Source organism: Cucurbita moschata, unplaced genomic scaffold (genome assembly GCF_002738365.1).
Source record: "Cucurbita moschata cultivar Rifu unplaced genomic scaffold, Cmos_1.0 Cmo_Scf00018, whole genome shotgun sequence".
Taxonomy (NCBI): Eukaryota; Viridiplantae; Streptophyta; class Magnoliopsida; order Cucurbitales; family Cucurbitaceae; genus Cucurbita; species Cucurbita moschata.
This window is the reverse complement of record NW_019268534.1, coordinates 335,418-349,575: the sequence shown is the minus strand read 5'-3', so window position 1 is coordinate 349,575 and position 14,158 is coordinate 335,418. Positions and strand designations below refer to the sequence as shown.

Genomic DNA, 14,158 nt, shown 5'->3' with positions numbered 1-14,158 from the left:
GAATGTTCGTCTAGCCAATTTAAAAATTACACAAATTACAGGTCGAGACGAGAGTATCATTAATCATAAAAACTCTATTCGTGACTATAAATTTATTGAAAACTAACTATTCAGTGATTAAGTCTCTTATACAACTTCGTATGAAATCATTAATTTAGTGATGGAAGCACGAACCGAGTTTAAAGTTTTTCTTCCACAAATGGACAAAACTAAGAACAAGTTTAAAGTGACTTTAAAATGCTCGCAAACAAACCGTCATTCAAAACAGGTAAGAGCTTGTAAATTCCCTCCAAATTTGATGGCAAACAAACCATCAATGGCACCACATAAAAAGAACAGTCAGTTGAACTCAATAACTGATAACTACTTGGCAATGGGAAATTCTGATGATATCCAAACCACTACTCATTGGCACATCAAAATTGAAAGAGAGGAAGAATTAGGAAGAAGCAGATTCTAGAACTGTTCCCTAGTTTGTGTTAGCTATACCATACCCATGTCTCTGAAAAACAAAGGTACAGGATATCAGTAGTAGATCGTATTCGTACACGAGGGGAAAATTTTAGATTACAGTTTACGAACAAACTAATGGCCATTCTCATCCATTCATATAGTAACTCCCGTAATATGGCTGAGCGACTGAAGCTGGCTGCTGCGATGGCGCTATCGTTGCTTGAGCGGTCGGTTGGGCATAACTCTGAGCAGAATACGCCTGCGGCTGATAATTTACACAATAGTTCATAAACCAAAAACAGATGACTGTTCTATGTCTCTCAGAATTAAGTCATAAAGAGACCAACTAGCTAATACTCTGTTTGATAACCATTTGACTTTTGAAAACAGTGGTTGTTTTCTCAAAATTTCTTTACAATGATTTTCAAACGAACTTCAAACGAACTCAAAGGTAGAAGTAGTAGTAGTGTTTAGAAACTTAATTTTAGAAACTAAAAACCAAATATTATGAAATTCTCTCCAGACATGAAGATTGAATACCTGGACAGGGTATGTTGGAGGATACGTCGCATAAGTGGAGGTTTGTGACACCGATGTGGACACTTGTGGATTCGTGTAGGTGCTTCCATACCCACTATACGAGGCCTGTATTCAAGTAGATGGGAAGAAAAACAAAGGGTTATTCTTTTTCTGTTCATTACTTTTTCGTGCTGTTGCTAGGGACATTAAAATGCCCTCAAGTTTGCTCATGAATATTCCAATCTTAAAATTAAAGCAGGCCCAATATATATCCGAAATGACTTTATATTGATGCGACTGGAAAGGCAGAAATAAAGGATATGAATATATATATTAGAAGGGCTGAAAAGAAACACTAGCGAATTCGCCTTTACCTTCCACAAGTTGACTGCATGGTATCAACTATATTTAATAAAAAATTAAAAAAAAAAAAAAAAACACCCTTCCACATACAAAAACTAAGAGACTACAGTCTTCAAGAATAGTTCAAGAAGGATCACTTGCGACCATGCAAGTTATATGCAAAAATTAATCACTTCTACAGCCACAGTTCCCAATCCTTATAACAAAGGAAACAGGGTGATTTCCCTTACTCTTTGAATAGTCTTGTTTGTTGATGGGGTGAAGGTGCAATTATGATGACAACAAAATATTATGAAGTAATTTCTTCGGAACCAATAAATTAAAATGGGCAATTAGACCATTTGTGTGAAAAGTTTCGTTATTTAAACTGCATGACATATATTAGTATGGAAAATAAAAAGGGTGAAAGATGGAAAGGTTTTTACCGGTTGGGTGTAACCAGGTGCCCACTGTTGCCCCTGTGCTTGAGCGACAGGAGGCCAGGCTTGTGGTTGTACACTATAGCCAGCTGCCCACTGGTTTTGAACAGTTGGATAAGCACCCATCAAAGATTGTGCTGGTGAAGAAACACTAGGATAGGATTTGGCTATCTTTGCTTTTTCAGAAGCTAGATAATCATCCGCCAGGCGTTTTTTAAGTTCTGATGTACTCTTATGTGAAATGAATAACTTTGCATGTCTGTCCTCAGCCTTCTTGATTGATTGAACGTCTCCAAAGAGATTTAGAAACTGCAAAACCATTCGCTAGTGAATTCAGTAAAATACAATCCAAACAAAGTTCACCGCTAGAGAGATTTTATGATCAAGAAAACATTAGAAAGATTTCAGGCATGAGCAGACTTCCAGTTTTAAGCATCATCCAATGAGAAATTTCTTCATTCGACATACATCAACTCAGTGTTGTTTTGAACTAGAATATGATACATGCTATGGAAATATTGACAACTCCAAAGAGACGGAGTGAGATCCAACTCAAGGTGAAAAAACATGGGACCTTTGTAACTAGATAACTTTATATCAAACTGTTTCAATGTAAGGTCAACCAAAACAAATGAACAATTGCTAGTATACTGATGTCCAAGAACATTATTCTTCATAGTTAATGCAATTACGTCTATCTACCCTCAAAAGTTTTTCCCCTGCAAACATGAAGAGCTTTAATATTACCTCCAAGAAAATGCTCGATAACTCCTCCCTCATTGAAGCACTCACGACCGTTGCATTCTCTGTATTGGGCACTATTACCTTCTCAACTAATGAATCTAAATAATCAATTCTCTTTGCTGATGACTGAATTGCCTCATAATGTATCAAGGCCTGGGTGAATCATGGAGGCAGAAAGGTATACATTTAACCACAGGAAAACAACGCTTACCAGAGTAAAATTCAAATGTTTCAAATAAAGAAAGAGAGAGAGAGTACCTCAATGAGTGGTTTGGATAATTCACCATGCCCAACTGCCTTATCCATAATTTCTCTAGCTTTTCCTTCATTCTTACATACCTGTCAACAAAATCAAGAGATATGATTCTAAGAAAACAACACTTAAGAAATCAAGAAAAATACCATTTCAACTGATCATATGCCACCAGAAGAGACTGTGTTAATTAGCTACATGAATAACTACTAAAATTGCTTAAATAATTGAGCACGGACCAAAGCAAAAAATAGCAAGCTTCTTTATTTTAATATGAAAGAACTTTCTTGCACAACTGTGGAATATTTCCGTTCACGAGTGTATACATCAGTATCACCAAAAAATATCAATGGCCAGTAACTTAAAAAGATTTTTAAAACCACCTGGAAAGTACTAGCTACAACAAAATTTGAAGTACCCGAATTTCCTTGATGAAAAAGAAATTATAATAAAATGAGAACATTAATATTCATTTGTGAGAACTACCAAAACGAGTATCGATTAAATTCAAGATAAATTCTATGAAAATACTTCTTTCACAGATTTTCAGCCACCAAAATTTTGTCTTCTAAAGGTCGTTCTTCTCTGGCCTTAAATAAGAAAGCTTCTTTGCTTCTTTAACTCTGTGGGAAAATAAATAACAGGACCATATTATTGAAGGTCATAAGTTTCAACAGTCAATTATGCCTAGAATCCACCTCAAACTGACACAGAAATCAGCTGCACGTAACTCAAGGAGTAGAATGACCCACGGCCCAACAAAAAAAAGCCAAACTAAAAAATAAGCTCCAATTAAGCCGAATAACATCTAAAGGGCATTTACTATAAGCCTCGACTTAAAAATTGAAACACGAAGGAGACATGGGACCTAATAAAGAAGCATATAGAAAAACTACAAAAGATCAAGTGCAAAATGGATAATTATGTGAATAGACTACAAGCAGTGCAAGGACCACAATTTCAGCAACATACCAAGTTCAGAAACCTCGAGTACTGAGCATATAACAGTGGCAACGCACGAGAATGTTCTTTTCCTCTTTCAATGGCGATGGCCTGTTCATATACAGAGTATGCATCTTCCAGCTTCCCCTGGAAATACCAACGGCCAAATTAGAAAATGCATGCATCAATATGTATCACAAATTATTTAAGACAACTTACCAGACGATGTTCCATATTAGCGTGCTTAATAATTGCTTCAAGAAGGCCAGGTGAAATTTCAGTATGCACAAGTTGATAGGAGGCTCGAGCGCCAGCAATATCCCCATTTTGCTCCTTGAACCGAGCAGCAAATAAATGGATCTCTGGTTGTCTCTGTTGAAGTTTTGGAAGCATGTGCATATTAACGCATATAAATAAAAATTTATTTAATAACTGAGAAAAAAGTTCTACTCCATACATCATAGACAACAATATCTCCTGCTGACAAACTTAGTCATAGGGGGTATATTTTATAACATTTATAAATTCAAACTTTTTATAATAAGAAAATGTATAAATAAACAGGGATACAATTTTTTTTATAAGAATCAACCCTTATTGAGAATACAATGGAAGAATTCATACGCAACCAAATAACAAATCCACAAAAAAGAAAGACCACTAAAGAAAAGGGTCTCCAGTCAAGTAAAATAACACCTATCGAGTAAAGACAACAAAAAAAAAAAAAAAAAAACTATTGCAAATAGTACTAGGCGTGAGATTCCCAAAAGTTTGAGGAAAGTTTTTTTTGTTCATACTAGCTATTTTGGACAAAGTAATCCATCTTGGCTCAATAGAAGAGGCACTTGCTCTAATTAAAGAAAAGCTAAACAATCTTTCAATTTCGATAGAACCTTAAGTAATTAAACTTTTAGTGTCATAATGAACCATATGAGAATGACCTCAATTTTAAAAATGATTTCTCAAAAAAAGAAAATATGCCCAAAAAAACTAGACCTCATCAACAAAATTGTTAAATTAGAGGATAAAGTCCAAAAAACTAGATGAAGAAAAATTGGTATCCTAAGCCTCTTTACCCGAGAAGAAAAAACTCAAATGACTCAATCCACCTATGAAGGAACATGCATACATAAGTGGAATATAGATGGTCTATCCGGTCATCTAGTCATAAATGTAATCAACAAAATGTTGATGGGAGCTAGCGCCTATAGGCTTCGAGGTAAGTTTGACCACGCTATTGCTCAAATTGTAACTTTTGGTTTCACAGGAATACTCAAGGATGGGTTGGAGAATCATATCTCCGACAAAGAAAAGCAATGGATACTCAACCATACTACTATAGAAAAAGAAGTACAAATATAAAAAGTGAAATTGAAATATCTATGGAGAATGATATAAGTGTTGAATAGCCGTCAATACCCTTTTATATATTGTCTTAAAGTTTGTCGTAGGTGAACTAGAAATCCATACTGAATGTTTGAGAAAATTCTTATGATTATAAGATGCGAAAAGTTAGCTACTTCTGANAAAAAAAAAAAAAAAAAAAAATCTTTGTAACCATAACTCAAAGAGAAACACGAAACCTATCGAGGGACCATGCATCACTCAGGTCCCTTCCCAAATCTCAGAACACTCTAATGTTCCTCACATTCCAAAGATCTGACAATAAAGCACACGCCCTGGCAAGCCACAAGAAACAACCCTTCTCCCAAAACGACTAAAGGGGAAGGAACTTCTCAATCATCTCATTCAGCCAACTGATCCAAACGCCCAAAAAAGAAAACTCCTCATGGAGCGGCAAAATCACATCTCCAAAAGAAATGATCTACGTCATCCTCCACTTTCCGAAAAAGGATACAAAAAAGATGAGTCAGTCAATGAAGGTCAAATTCTTGAGTGTCCGTCCAAAGTGTTAACACGACTGTAGATAACCTGCCAAACAAAGAATTTAACCTTTTTTCGCAATATTGATCTTCCAGAGACCCAAGAAAACAAGGTCACTAACGGGAGAGGTGTCCAACAAAGAATGCAAGAATATGGTTCAGCACCAAAAACGGTTCCTCTTTCCTTGAGCAAAAGAAAATAATATGGTACGCAAATTGTAGGTGGGATAAAGGCACTTTCTTGCCAACCTTGAACCCCCGACCACTTTTTCTTCAACACTCATGGAGACAATTCTACTCAAAAAATCAACCACTAGGAGGAAAAGGAAAGGAGATATAGGGTCGCCTTGTCTAAGACATCTAGAATCCCTATTTGTTTGTTCTTTTTACACGTTTCAATAATCACATGTAAATCAAGATAAGGAAAAGGGGGTACATTTTAATTCCATGCTTGCATGCATAAAATGGAAACATCGTATATACACTATTAGAAAATTATGATCACGATTGCACCATCATTAATCATGATAACTACAACCAGTTATCATAAGGTTAGGTAAAATGGCAGATGCATGTGTTGCCTACCTTGACAAAAACTTGGCTTGCCCGAGCAAGGGCGTTGTTGGCAAGATCCATACTATCGCTTGCTTGCATGCATAAAATATATCGTATCCAGTACTCAGGATAGTTGGCACAAGCAATCACACATCTCTCGTATAATTTCACCACCTGTTCACAAAAATTTCAAACAAAAAAATGGAAGAACATATAAAATGGTCTTTATATTAAAAATACATTGTGTAAAGATGTGACAAGAAACAGAAAAGAGATATGCAACAGAAATACTCCTCAGAAGAATAGAGAGGCCCCTCAAACATGAGATGAGGGACCCTCCTTGCCTGACAGACAGATGGTTAGGAAGATAAGAGACCTGCATGCATAACATTGGAATTTTAAAAAGTTACCGTACAAACACATCATGAACCTAGAATCTCCACTGATAAATGAGAGTTTGAAGTACTTAGCCTTAAAGCCTGCTTTAGTCTCAGTTCAAATTGCCGATTAAATAGTTGCTTCATCCAATGGTTTAGCCAGTAAAGCATATGATGCAGAAGATATTTTTTAACTGTAAGTCAATACATAACGAGGACGACTAGAAACTAGAAAATATACACATTGAAAATCGGAAACAAGCTAAAGTACCTTATTTAAGTCTCCTTCTTGTTCTATAAAGTCCAGGTAACTATGCCAATTATCAAGCTCTGCAACATTTAGTGGCCGAACGTGAAAGTAGGGCCTTCTGATAGCTGTTTCAAAACCAATGATCTTAGAATCGAACTCTTTAGCTTTCTTATAGATTTCTTCTCTAATGGCGATATACTTCTCCAACTCCTCTGCTTCTGTTAAGCCAGCACTTACAGTTTTAAACGATGGTTCCGTGACATCAGGACGACCTTCCTCCCCATTTACTTGATCACCAACCTCTGTTTGCACATCGACAGCAGCCTCCTCAGAACTCTCCAATTCTGACAATGGTCGACTTGCAGCTAACTCCTTAAAACTGTTACACATTTGCATTATGATCCAAGGGGAAAAAGTATTTTAGCTTGCTTATCAAGGAAAGAAATTCAATAAACCATTGGGTCAGTCATAACTAAAAATTAAAGAGCCCAGAGGCTTCATTCTAATAAGAAACCATCTATCTAAATTAGCTTTTCCTCGCACAAAATGCAATTCAACAACGAAAGGGTGCATAACCCCAAAAACATTAACTTAGCAAAGTACAACAAGTACATCGAAGGGCAATATCAAAAGAAGAACTGTATTATCGTAGTTCAAAAGCAAAAGAATTCAGATCACTGAGGGCAATATCAAATTATCAGAACAGCGTAATATTGCCAAGATGTGCAATACTCACCTATTGAAATAACGATCCAACTGTTGATTTGGATTTTCCAGTATACGTGTATATATCATGGCAAGGCGTCCCCACTCCTGCTGCATGTACTCGTATTCAATATATTTATCCCAAAGGGGAAATGAGAGGTAATCTGTCCCAACATAAGCTAATCCTCTCTCAAAAAGTCTGAAACATCATCAACCAGGAAATTGGTTATTATGTAAACAAAGATCATCAAGTGATGCAAAAGTATCCACAAGAGTAACTGCACTAGGGTTGAAGGTGAAGGAACAATTTACTCTAATAACAGCATATGACACTTCTGCATGCTGCATTTACCTTCCTAAAAATCATTTTATGTCGGTGAATGAAGCAATGATAGAGGCCATCTTAACCCATAACTGAACGAGATATTCCCAGCAGCAATTTGTATATTGATGTACCTCAGTAGACAAAGGTTAAAGAACTGCCGTAGTTCATTCATAACTACAGACTAAGGCATAAGCCATAATAGACAACAGGAGATTGACACTATTTCTTTCAATAAAAATAACTTTAGAAAAGGCAAGTAACAGTGTAGCCCCAAATCATGGGAATGCACATTGGAACATGCAATTCCAATATACATTTCAATCAAATCTTTCCGCCTTACACGTAGGAAATCACTGGTACAGCCATCTAAAACGAGGTTACAAGCAAAAAGAAAAAGATCGTTATCAGGTCCAAGTAGCTAAGAATCATAGTAATGGCACTTCAGGAAAAAACACGAATGCCATCAGAAACAGAAGGCAATACCTTCTGATGGTCTCTGGATCTCCATATGTACTAAGAGCGAATATGCAGTAATGCAGCCAAATATCAACTGAGTAAGTGACTCCATGTACTGCTCGTTCATACACCTCAACAACTTTGTCAGTAGATCCAAAACGGGCCTCATGATCTGCATACTTCTTCCAATAACCATAGCATAAAGGAAATTCCACTAAAAATGCATCGTACACTCTCCGAATTTTGAGTATGTTATCCTGAAAAGAATCCAAGCAAATTCTCTTAAACTGGAATAAGTCTTCTCATAGGCATATGAGTTTGGCCCACATGAGATCGTTAGAACTGGGGTATTTTCCAGTGCAAAATTCAGTCAATATCAAATTCTGAAGAATCAATATAAAATGTAAAATTCTGCTCGACATATACAACTCTTTAGATGTATTTTCTTGGAAATCACAAAACTTTTCTCTGAACTCCAAATGTTGGGTTAAGATATTCACTAACAATATAGGCTCATAAATTTGTGGATGAAAAAATCCATGTTATTTGCAATAGATCCATCATAATTACCAGAGATCATATTTACCACACACTATTTTTCTGAAAACCATCAACATTAAATATTATTAAAAGGCTTGCAAGTCCATCCAGGCCAATGCCAAGCCAACTTATCAGTTTGAGAAAAATGAAAAACCAATGCCAAAACCAATTTATAAAAGAGATTGACACAAATACTAACCTAAAACAAACAAAATTGAACAAATTGACCAAAACTAATAAGATCTGTCAAAGCCAAACCAGCCAACTAATTTTTGGCTTTAATTCTATCAAGAGGAACCAAGTTAGACATATTGTCAGTTTTGTCGGTCTTATAGTTTCAGATTGCACCCCTAAATACTATCAAAGATATTTTGTTTACATATAAGCCTCCCAATACAAATCTTTAAGAAAGTAGATAATTTTTAGCTTATATTTTGTTAGAAAATTGGTAATGCCCTAACATGTGGTAGGGAAAACCAGTGGGTTGGCCAAGTGTAATACTGTGGACTGTAAAAGAGAGGGAAGTAAGAGAAAATTCTGTAAAAGAGAGGGAAGTAAGAGAAAATTCTTAGGCAAATGTTAGGCTTCAGAGAAAGATACCCCTCAAAGAAAGACTATCAACGTAAATTCTTCCATTGCATCAGTAAAGCATATTAGTTTCCACTACAAGGAAGCATATTATGACTGTTGGATGTCCAAAATGTAAATACGGAAGAAATACACCACTCCTATGGATAAAGCCTCAATATCAACACTCTTCATGTGAAAAATCAATTAAACATTATCCTAATAATATTGCAGGCTATATCATACCTACAATACTTGAGGACATAGCTGAGAAAAAAAAAAAAGTTGATTGTGTGGATTATTAGCATGCATGACCCAGACATGAGTCAAAAGTTTGCAAGTCATGGAAAAATTCCACACTGCTTCCTCAATCATTACCACAAAATATGTCAGGAGTTCCCAACGTCGCCAACAAAATTAAAGAGATAAAGACAAATAAAAGGCTGCATCACATTAAGCTTTGTGGCAGCGTCCATGTGGTTGATGAAATTTGAAGATAAGACTGCCAATATATTGTGCCTTTGTTAGTAGTTCGTTATAGATCCCACCAATGCCAAGTTCAAACATAAAATGGTAAAACCGTACAACTTGCTAACATTCATTCTTGCATACCTCTGCCACCTTCTCTGTCTCTTCGATCAAAGAAGTCCATGCATTAAAGTCTAAAGAACTGGCCCTCACAATGTTCCAGAGTCTATCTTCTTCAGCAGATAGTGGAGGTACTGCCAAAAAATATTAGGTAACAAAATATCATCGAGAGGTTGAGTTTCTTCTCTAAAAAACTATAGGCAACATAATAAAGTGAGTACTGATTACAGTGTTAAAATAGAAAGAAGTTTAGTAATCATGTAAGCTAAACATGAAAACAAAAAAATGGTAAGATAAATGTGAAATTATTTTCTTCATATAAATAATTAAATATACAGGTTGAGAACAAGCTCTCACCCTGAGCTCTGACATGAAATATGAATCGATGCCTTGTTTTCGTAAACCATGGTATTAGACAATAATGGTGTAACACCAAAATATATATATATATATAATGGACATCTGAAGTTGACACTGGTGGATTAACGAGGAAGATTCTTTTTTAATAATAATAATAATAATAACAGCTGGAAAAGAAAAATAAAAATAAAAAGGAAAAGGAAAGTGCTGAAACGCGTTTTCAACTACCACCGTATACTGTCGTTGCCAACCACAGTGTGTGACAGCAATAGCGTGCACGAAAGGGGGGAGCTTGCTTTGGACTGGTTTTTGGCCGGATTCTGGGAAGATTGGGGACCCTATGGCGGTTTAAAAGCAAGGGGAAGGTGATTGGAAGAGAAAACTCGTGAGCAAGAACCGAGAACCCCAACTTGAACGCCCATTGTCACCAAAAGAACTACAAATGTCAATTCGCCCCTCCGAGAAAGCAATACAACTTGAAACTGTGGGGTTTTCATCTAAGGGACCTTGTGGGAGAAGGTGGTTGGACGGATTTGAACGAAGGAGCTCCTGAGGTTGAGTATCGACCTCTGCAATTGCTGGCTCAAAACCCAAAAAATTCTAACGGTTGTAGTTCACTCGATTCTACACAAAAACTCACAAATCTGGAATGGTTAGGTTCATATCAAGGATATCTTTGGGTTACATGAAGAAGGCAAACGCGTTCGAGAACCGTGGAGAGAAAATTGGCAAAGACCGGAGAAGAGAAGCCGCCAACAGGTAAGCAAAGTGTGAAGAAGGCGAAGGAGGACCGATTCACTTGACCCAGATCTAACCAGCTTGGTTGGACTAGTTTTGGTCAAACCGAACCAAAAACTACACTATTTTTACATGATTTTCGCCTCGATTTCAATGGTTTTGATATTTTCCCTTAATGTAGAACCTAATTAAGGACTTTTGATATATTTTGAAAATTCTTGAAGACCCAATCCGAGCCTAAGAAGTTGAAAAACATGTAAGTAGCCATATGGATTGTTTTTCAAGCCATACTTGTAGGAGTCGATAAGAACATTTAGGCTACTGGTTAGAAAGCATGACTATAGGCCTAACTGACCAAGATGTATGGTAGCTAAGCCTAGAAACTTGATAGTTTTCCGGTTTAGCATGATAATATGTTTTACAGCTTCGCTTGCATGTTTGAGAGCTCTGATTAGTCCTAATGAAATTTTTAGGACCCCAGCATGTTTTGTATGATTGCTACGTTTGATCAAGCATGTTGGACATTTATACATGCATGATACACCCATAGGAGCATGTTACAAGGGTTAGACACTCGTGTATGCCTAGTTAATTCATTCAATATCCGCTATGTGTCCTAGAGAGTTTGGAAGGATATAAGAATGAACATGAATTGTTGTTTTACATTTCCCGAGTCATAGAACCTACATTTGGGCCCTATGGGCACTTTACGTTCACCAAGTATAAAGTAGGAACCATTCTAATCATAAACTTTCCTAGAGAGGTTAGGGTGTACTTGGTACACATAGTAAAGTTGTTACCCACAAAGGGTCCCAAGGGCCATATTGGGAATACTATTGGGGAGCACCTAGTAGACAGATACATATGAGGTACAAACGGTCAGAGTACTCGTCTATTTATAGAGGACAATATACCTCATACGCACGAGACTTACCCCAAGGCCCGTTGCAAGGATATTTTGACTTACACGCAATTAGCGCAAGGTTGATGATAGACTTTAGAAAACGAAAACATAGAGATAAGCATATCTGAAACCCTATATTAAGGCCCCAAGGGGGTTAGGTATACACCCCTAAAGTAGGAGTGTATAGGGGTTAGGTACATACAAGTCTTATAGAGCTAGTACAAGCTACATGTTAGGGTATTGGATGACGCTAAGATTAGTATATGAGCCCATAGCTTAAAAAATCATCACAATGATGAAATTCAACGAGAGCCTACAAGTAGGTCGCTTACTGATTATATTTTTTTTATACTACAACGAGAGCCTTCAGATGGAAAACTAGCACAAAGAATTTAATATAATATCATGCCTAGAAGGGAAATAATTGAGTAAATTTTTTAATATTTTAAAAAGATAGGTGTGCATATCACATATCTTTATATAGAACAAAATGCAGAAATACTCAATGCTTCTCAAGGAGCATCATTACTCTTAATAGTTCAGAAACATAACACATCTACTTGTGCACCCTTCAAATTGCAGCACCTTTTAGGTTGACTTTCTATTTTTCCGCCCAATTTGTTAAAATTCTTTTTTGTCCAAACGAAAATCCCATGAAAATGCAGAAAACTAAAATGGGAGACACATACCAGAACCATCAATAAAGTGTTGTTCCTCAGAAGCATCATTGGCATTCTCAATAACACTTCCATTCTCAATTGATGAAGCATTAACTGATGAGGCAGCAACGCTCCTATTTAAAGAAGAATCGTGACTGGCTACTTCAGCAGTTTCCATTCCTGAAGTTTCTGCTACAGCAGCATTCTGAATATGGTCAGTCATTACCACATCTGACTTTGTCGCATCCACCTCTCCAACATGATTTCCTTGCTGAAGAGAATTGGGATCCGTAACATATGCATTGCCGTTGCCCATATCTGCAGAGGTATGTGAAACAGAAAAGTCCCCAGTGATCCCAGATTGAAAAGCACCCGGTTGAGGAATTAGATTTGCACTGCTATCAGAATAGCCACTCGAAACATATCCAGCAGATGCATACCCCATGACGTCAGATGTTTGGGCAACTACAGTTTCACTGTCCCCCATGCTTAAACTACAGAACTATTTCTTTGATAGCCTAACTGCATGCAATTAAACAACTATCACATAGAATTGATGCGGAGAAGCGCAGACAAAAAAGAAAACCCAGAGCAGAAGGATGTGGCCTTCAAAAAAAGAATGCAGCTAGACCCAGAAAAAAGAAAAACATAGTGCTTGAATTAAACAGCGAATCCCAACATATTCCTGCGATACCCTTGATTTGAAAAGCATAAACTCTGGTTTGTATACTAGTTTAAAGCTAATCCAAATAATATACAGACGTACAAGTACTTAACAGAATATGTATAGATGCTGGTTTCTTTTTTTTTTTTTTTTTTTTTTTACCTTTCCTGTATGCATTCGATAATATAAATGGCACGGAAGAGCATGGCATAACAAACGAACAAACAAACAAAAAAGTAATAACACAATCACTTGAAAACGTACTAGAGCAGTAGAATGACAAACATAACAGGAAGCGAAATTGATGGATGTTCCAGCACGCTAAATCTAGGGGAACAGTGGCTAAATAAGAAAGCGGCGTAAGGAGAAAGGGAAGGGTGTTGGGGCATAAAGAAATAAAATGAAAAGAGAACTTACCGGAAACCAGAGGAAGCAGAAGAAGAAGAGTTAATGAAATGCGAAGCGGAATTGAGAATTTGTGAGTGAGAGAGGAAGAGAGGTGAATTTGAGAGGAAACGATTTTAATAAGGGAGACGACTGCGAGGCCAGGCCGAGGGCAATTGGGCGACAAGGGCTGATACATATATTACCGTTATCCACCTTCCATTGCGCTATAATGCCTTACTGGACCGGATTTGTCCGGCCCAGCCCAATCCCAAAACTTTCCCCCTTTTTTTTTATTCCCAACTTTTTTTCATTAAATATTTTTTTTCGGTTTTTTTGAGGACAACCCAATTAATCCAACGGTCCTGAATTAGATTATTAACTTATTTGATCGACTAAATAAATAATTTATGAATTATTTATGAATTGAATTAGTTCATATTAGTTTAGATTAAATCCAACCCAATCAAAATTTTTATATTTAATTATTAACTTATTTGATCTCGTTCT

At 36.6% G+C, this 14,158-nt stretch overlaps 1 protein-coding gene across 3 annotated transcripts; it reads right to left on the bottom strand.

Annotated features, from left to right (window-relative positions):
- Positions 1 to 280: 280 nt before the first annotated feature.
- LOC111456589 (pre-mRNA-processing factor 39-like) lies at positions 281 to 13,787 on the bottom strand. 3 transcript variants are annotated; one of them, XM_023098529.1, is made up of 14 exons: positions 13,682 to 13,787; positions 12,631 to 13,122; positions 9,964 to 10,073; positions 8,272 to 8,501; positions 7,495 to 7,662; positions 6,780 to 7,137; positions 6,162 to 6,305; positions 3,913 to 4,065; positions 3,724 to 3,840; positions 2,757 to 2,837; positions 2,502 to 2,651; positions 1,761 to 2,063; positions 994 to 1,098; positions 281 to 718 (listed from the first exon to the last, which is right to left on the bottom strand). In XM_023098529.1, the coding sequence occupies exons 2-14, from the start codon at positions 13,085 to 13,087 to the stop codon at positions 599 to 601; spliced, it is 2,496 nt and encodes an 831-aa protein (XP_022954297.1). In that variant the 5' UTR covers positions 13,088 to 13,122; positions 13,682 to 13,787; the 3' UTR covers positions 281 to 598. The 3 variants fall into 3 exon arrangements, with proteins under 3 accessions (XP_022954297.1, XP_022954299.1, XP_022954298.1); XM_023098531.1 differs by having other exon boundaries at positions 281 to 712; XM_023098530.1 differs by lacking the exon at positions 13,682 to 13,787 and adding an exon at positions 13,529 to 13,551.
- Positions 13,788 to 14,158: the final 371 nt, after the last annotated feature.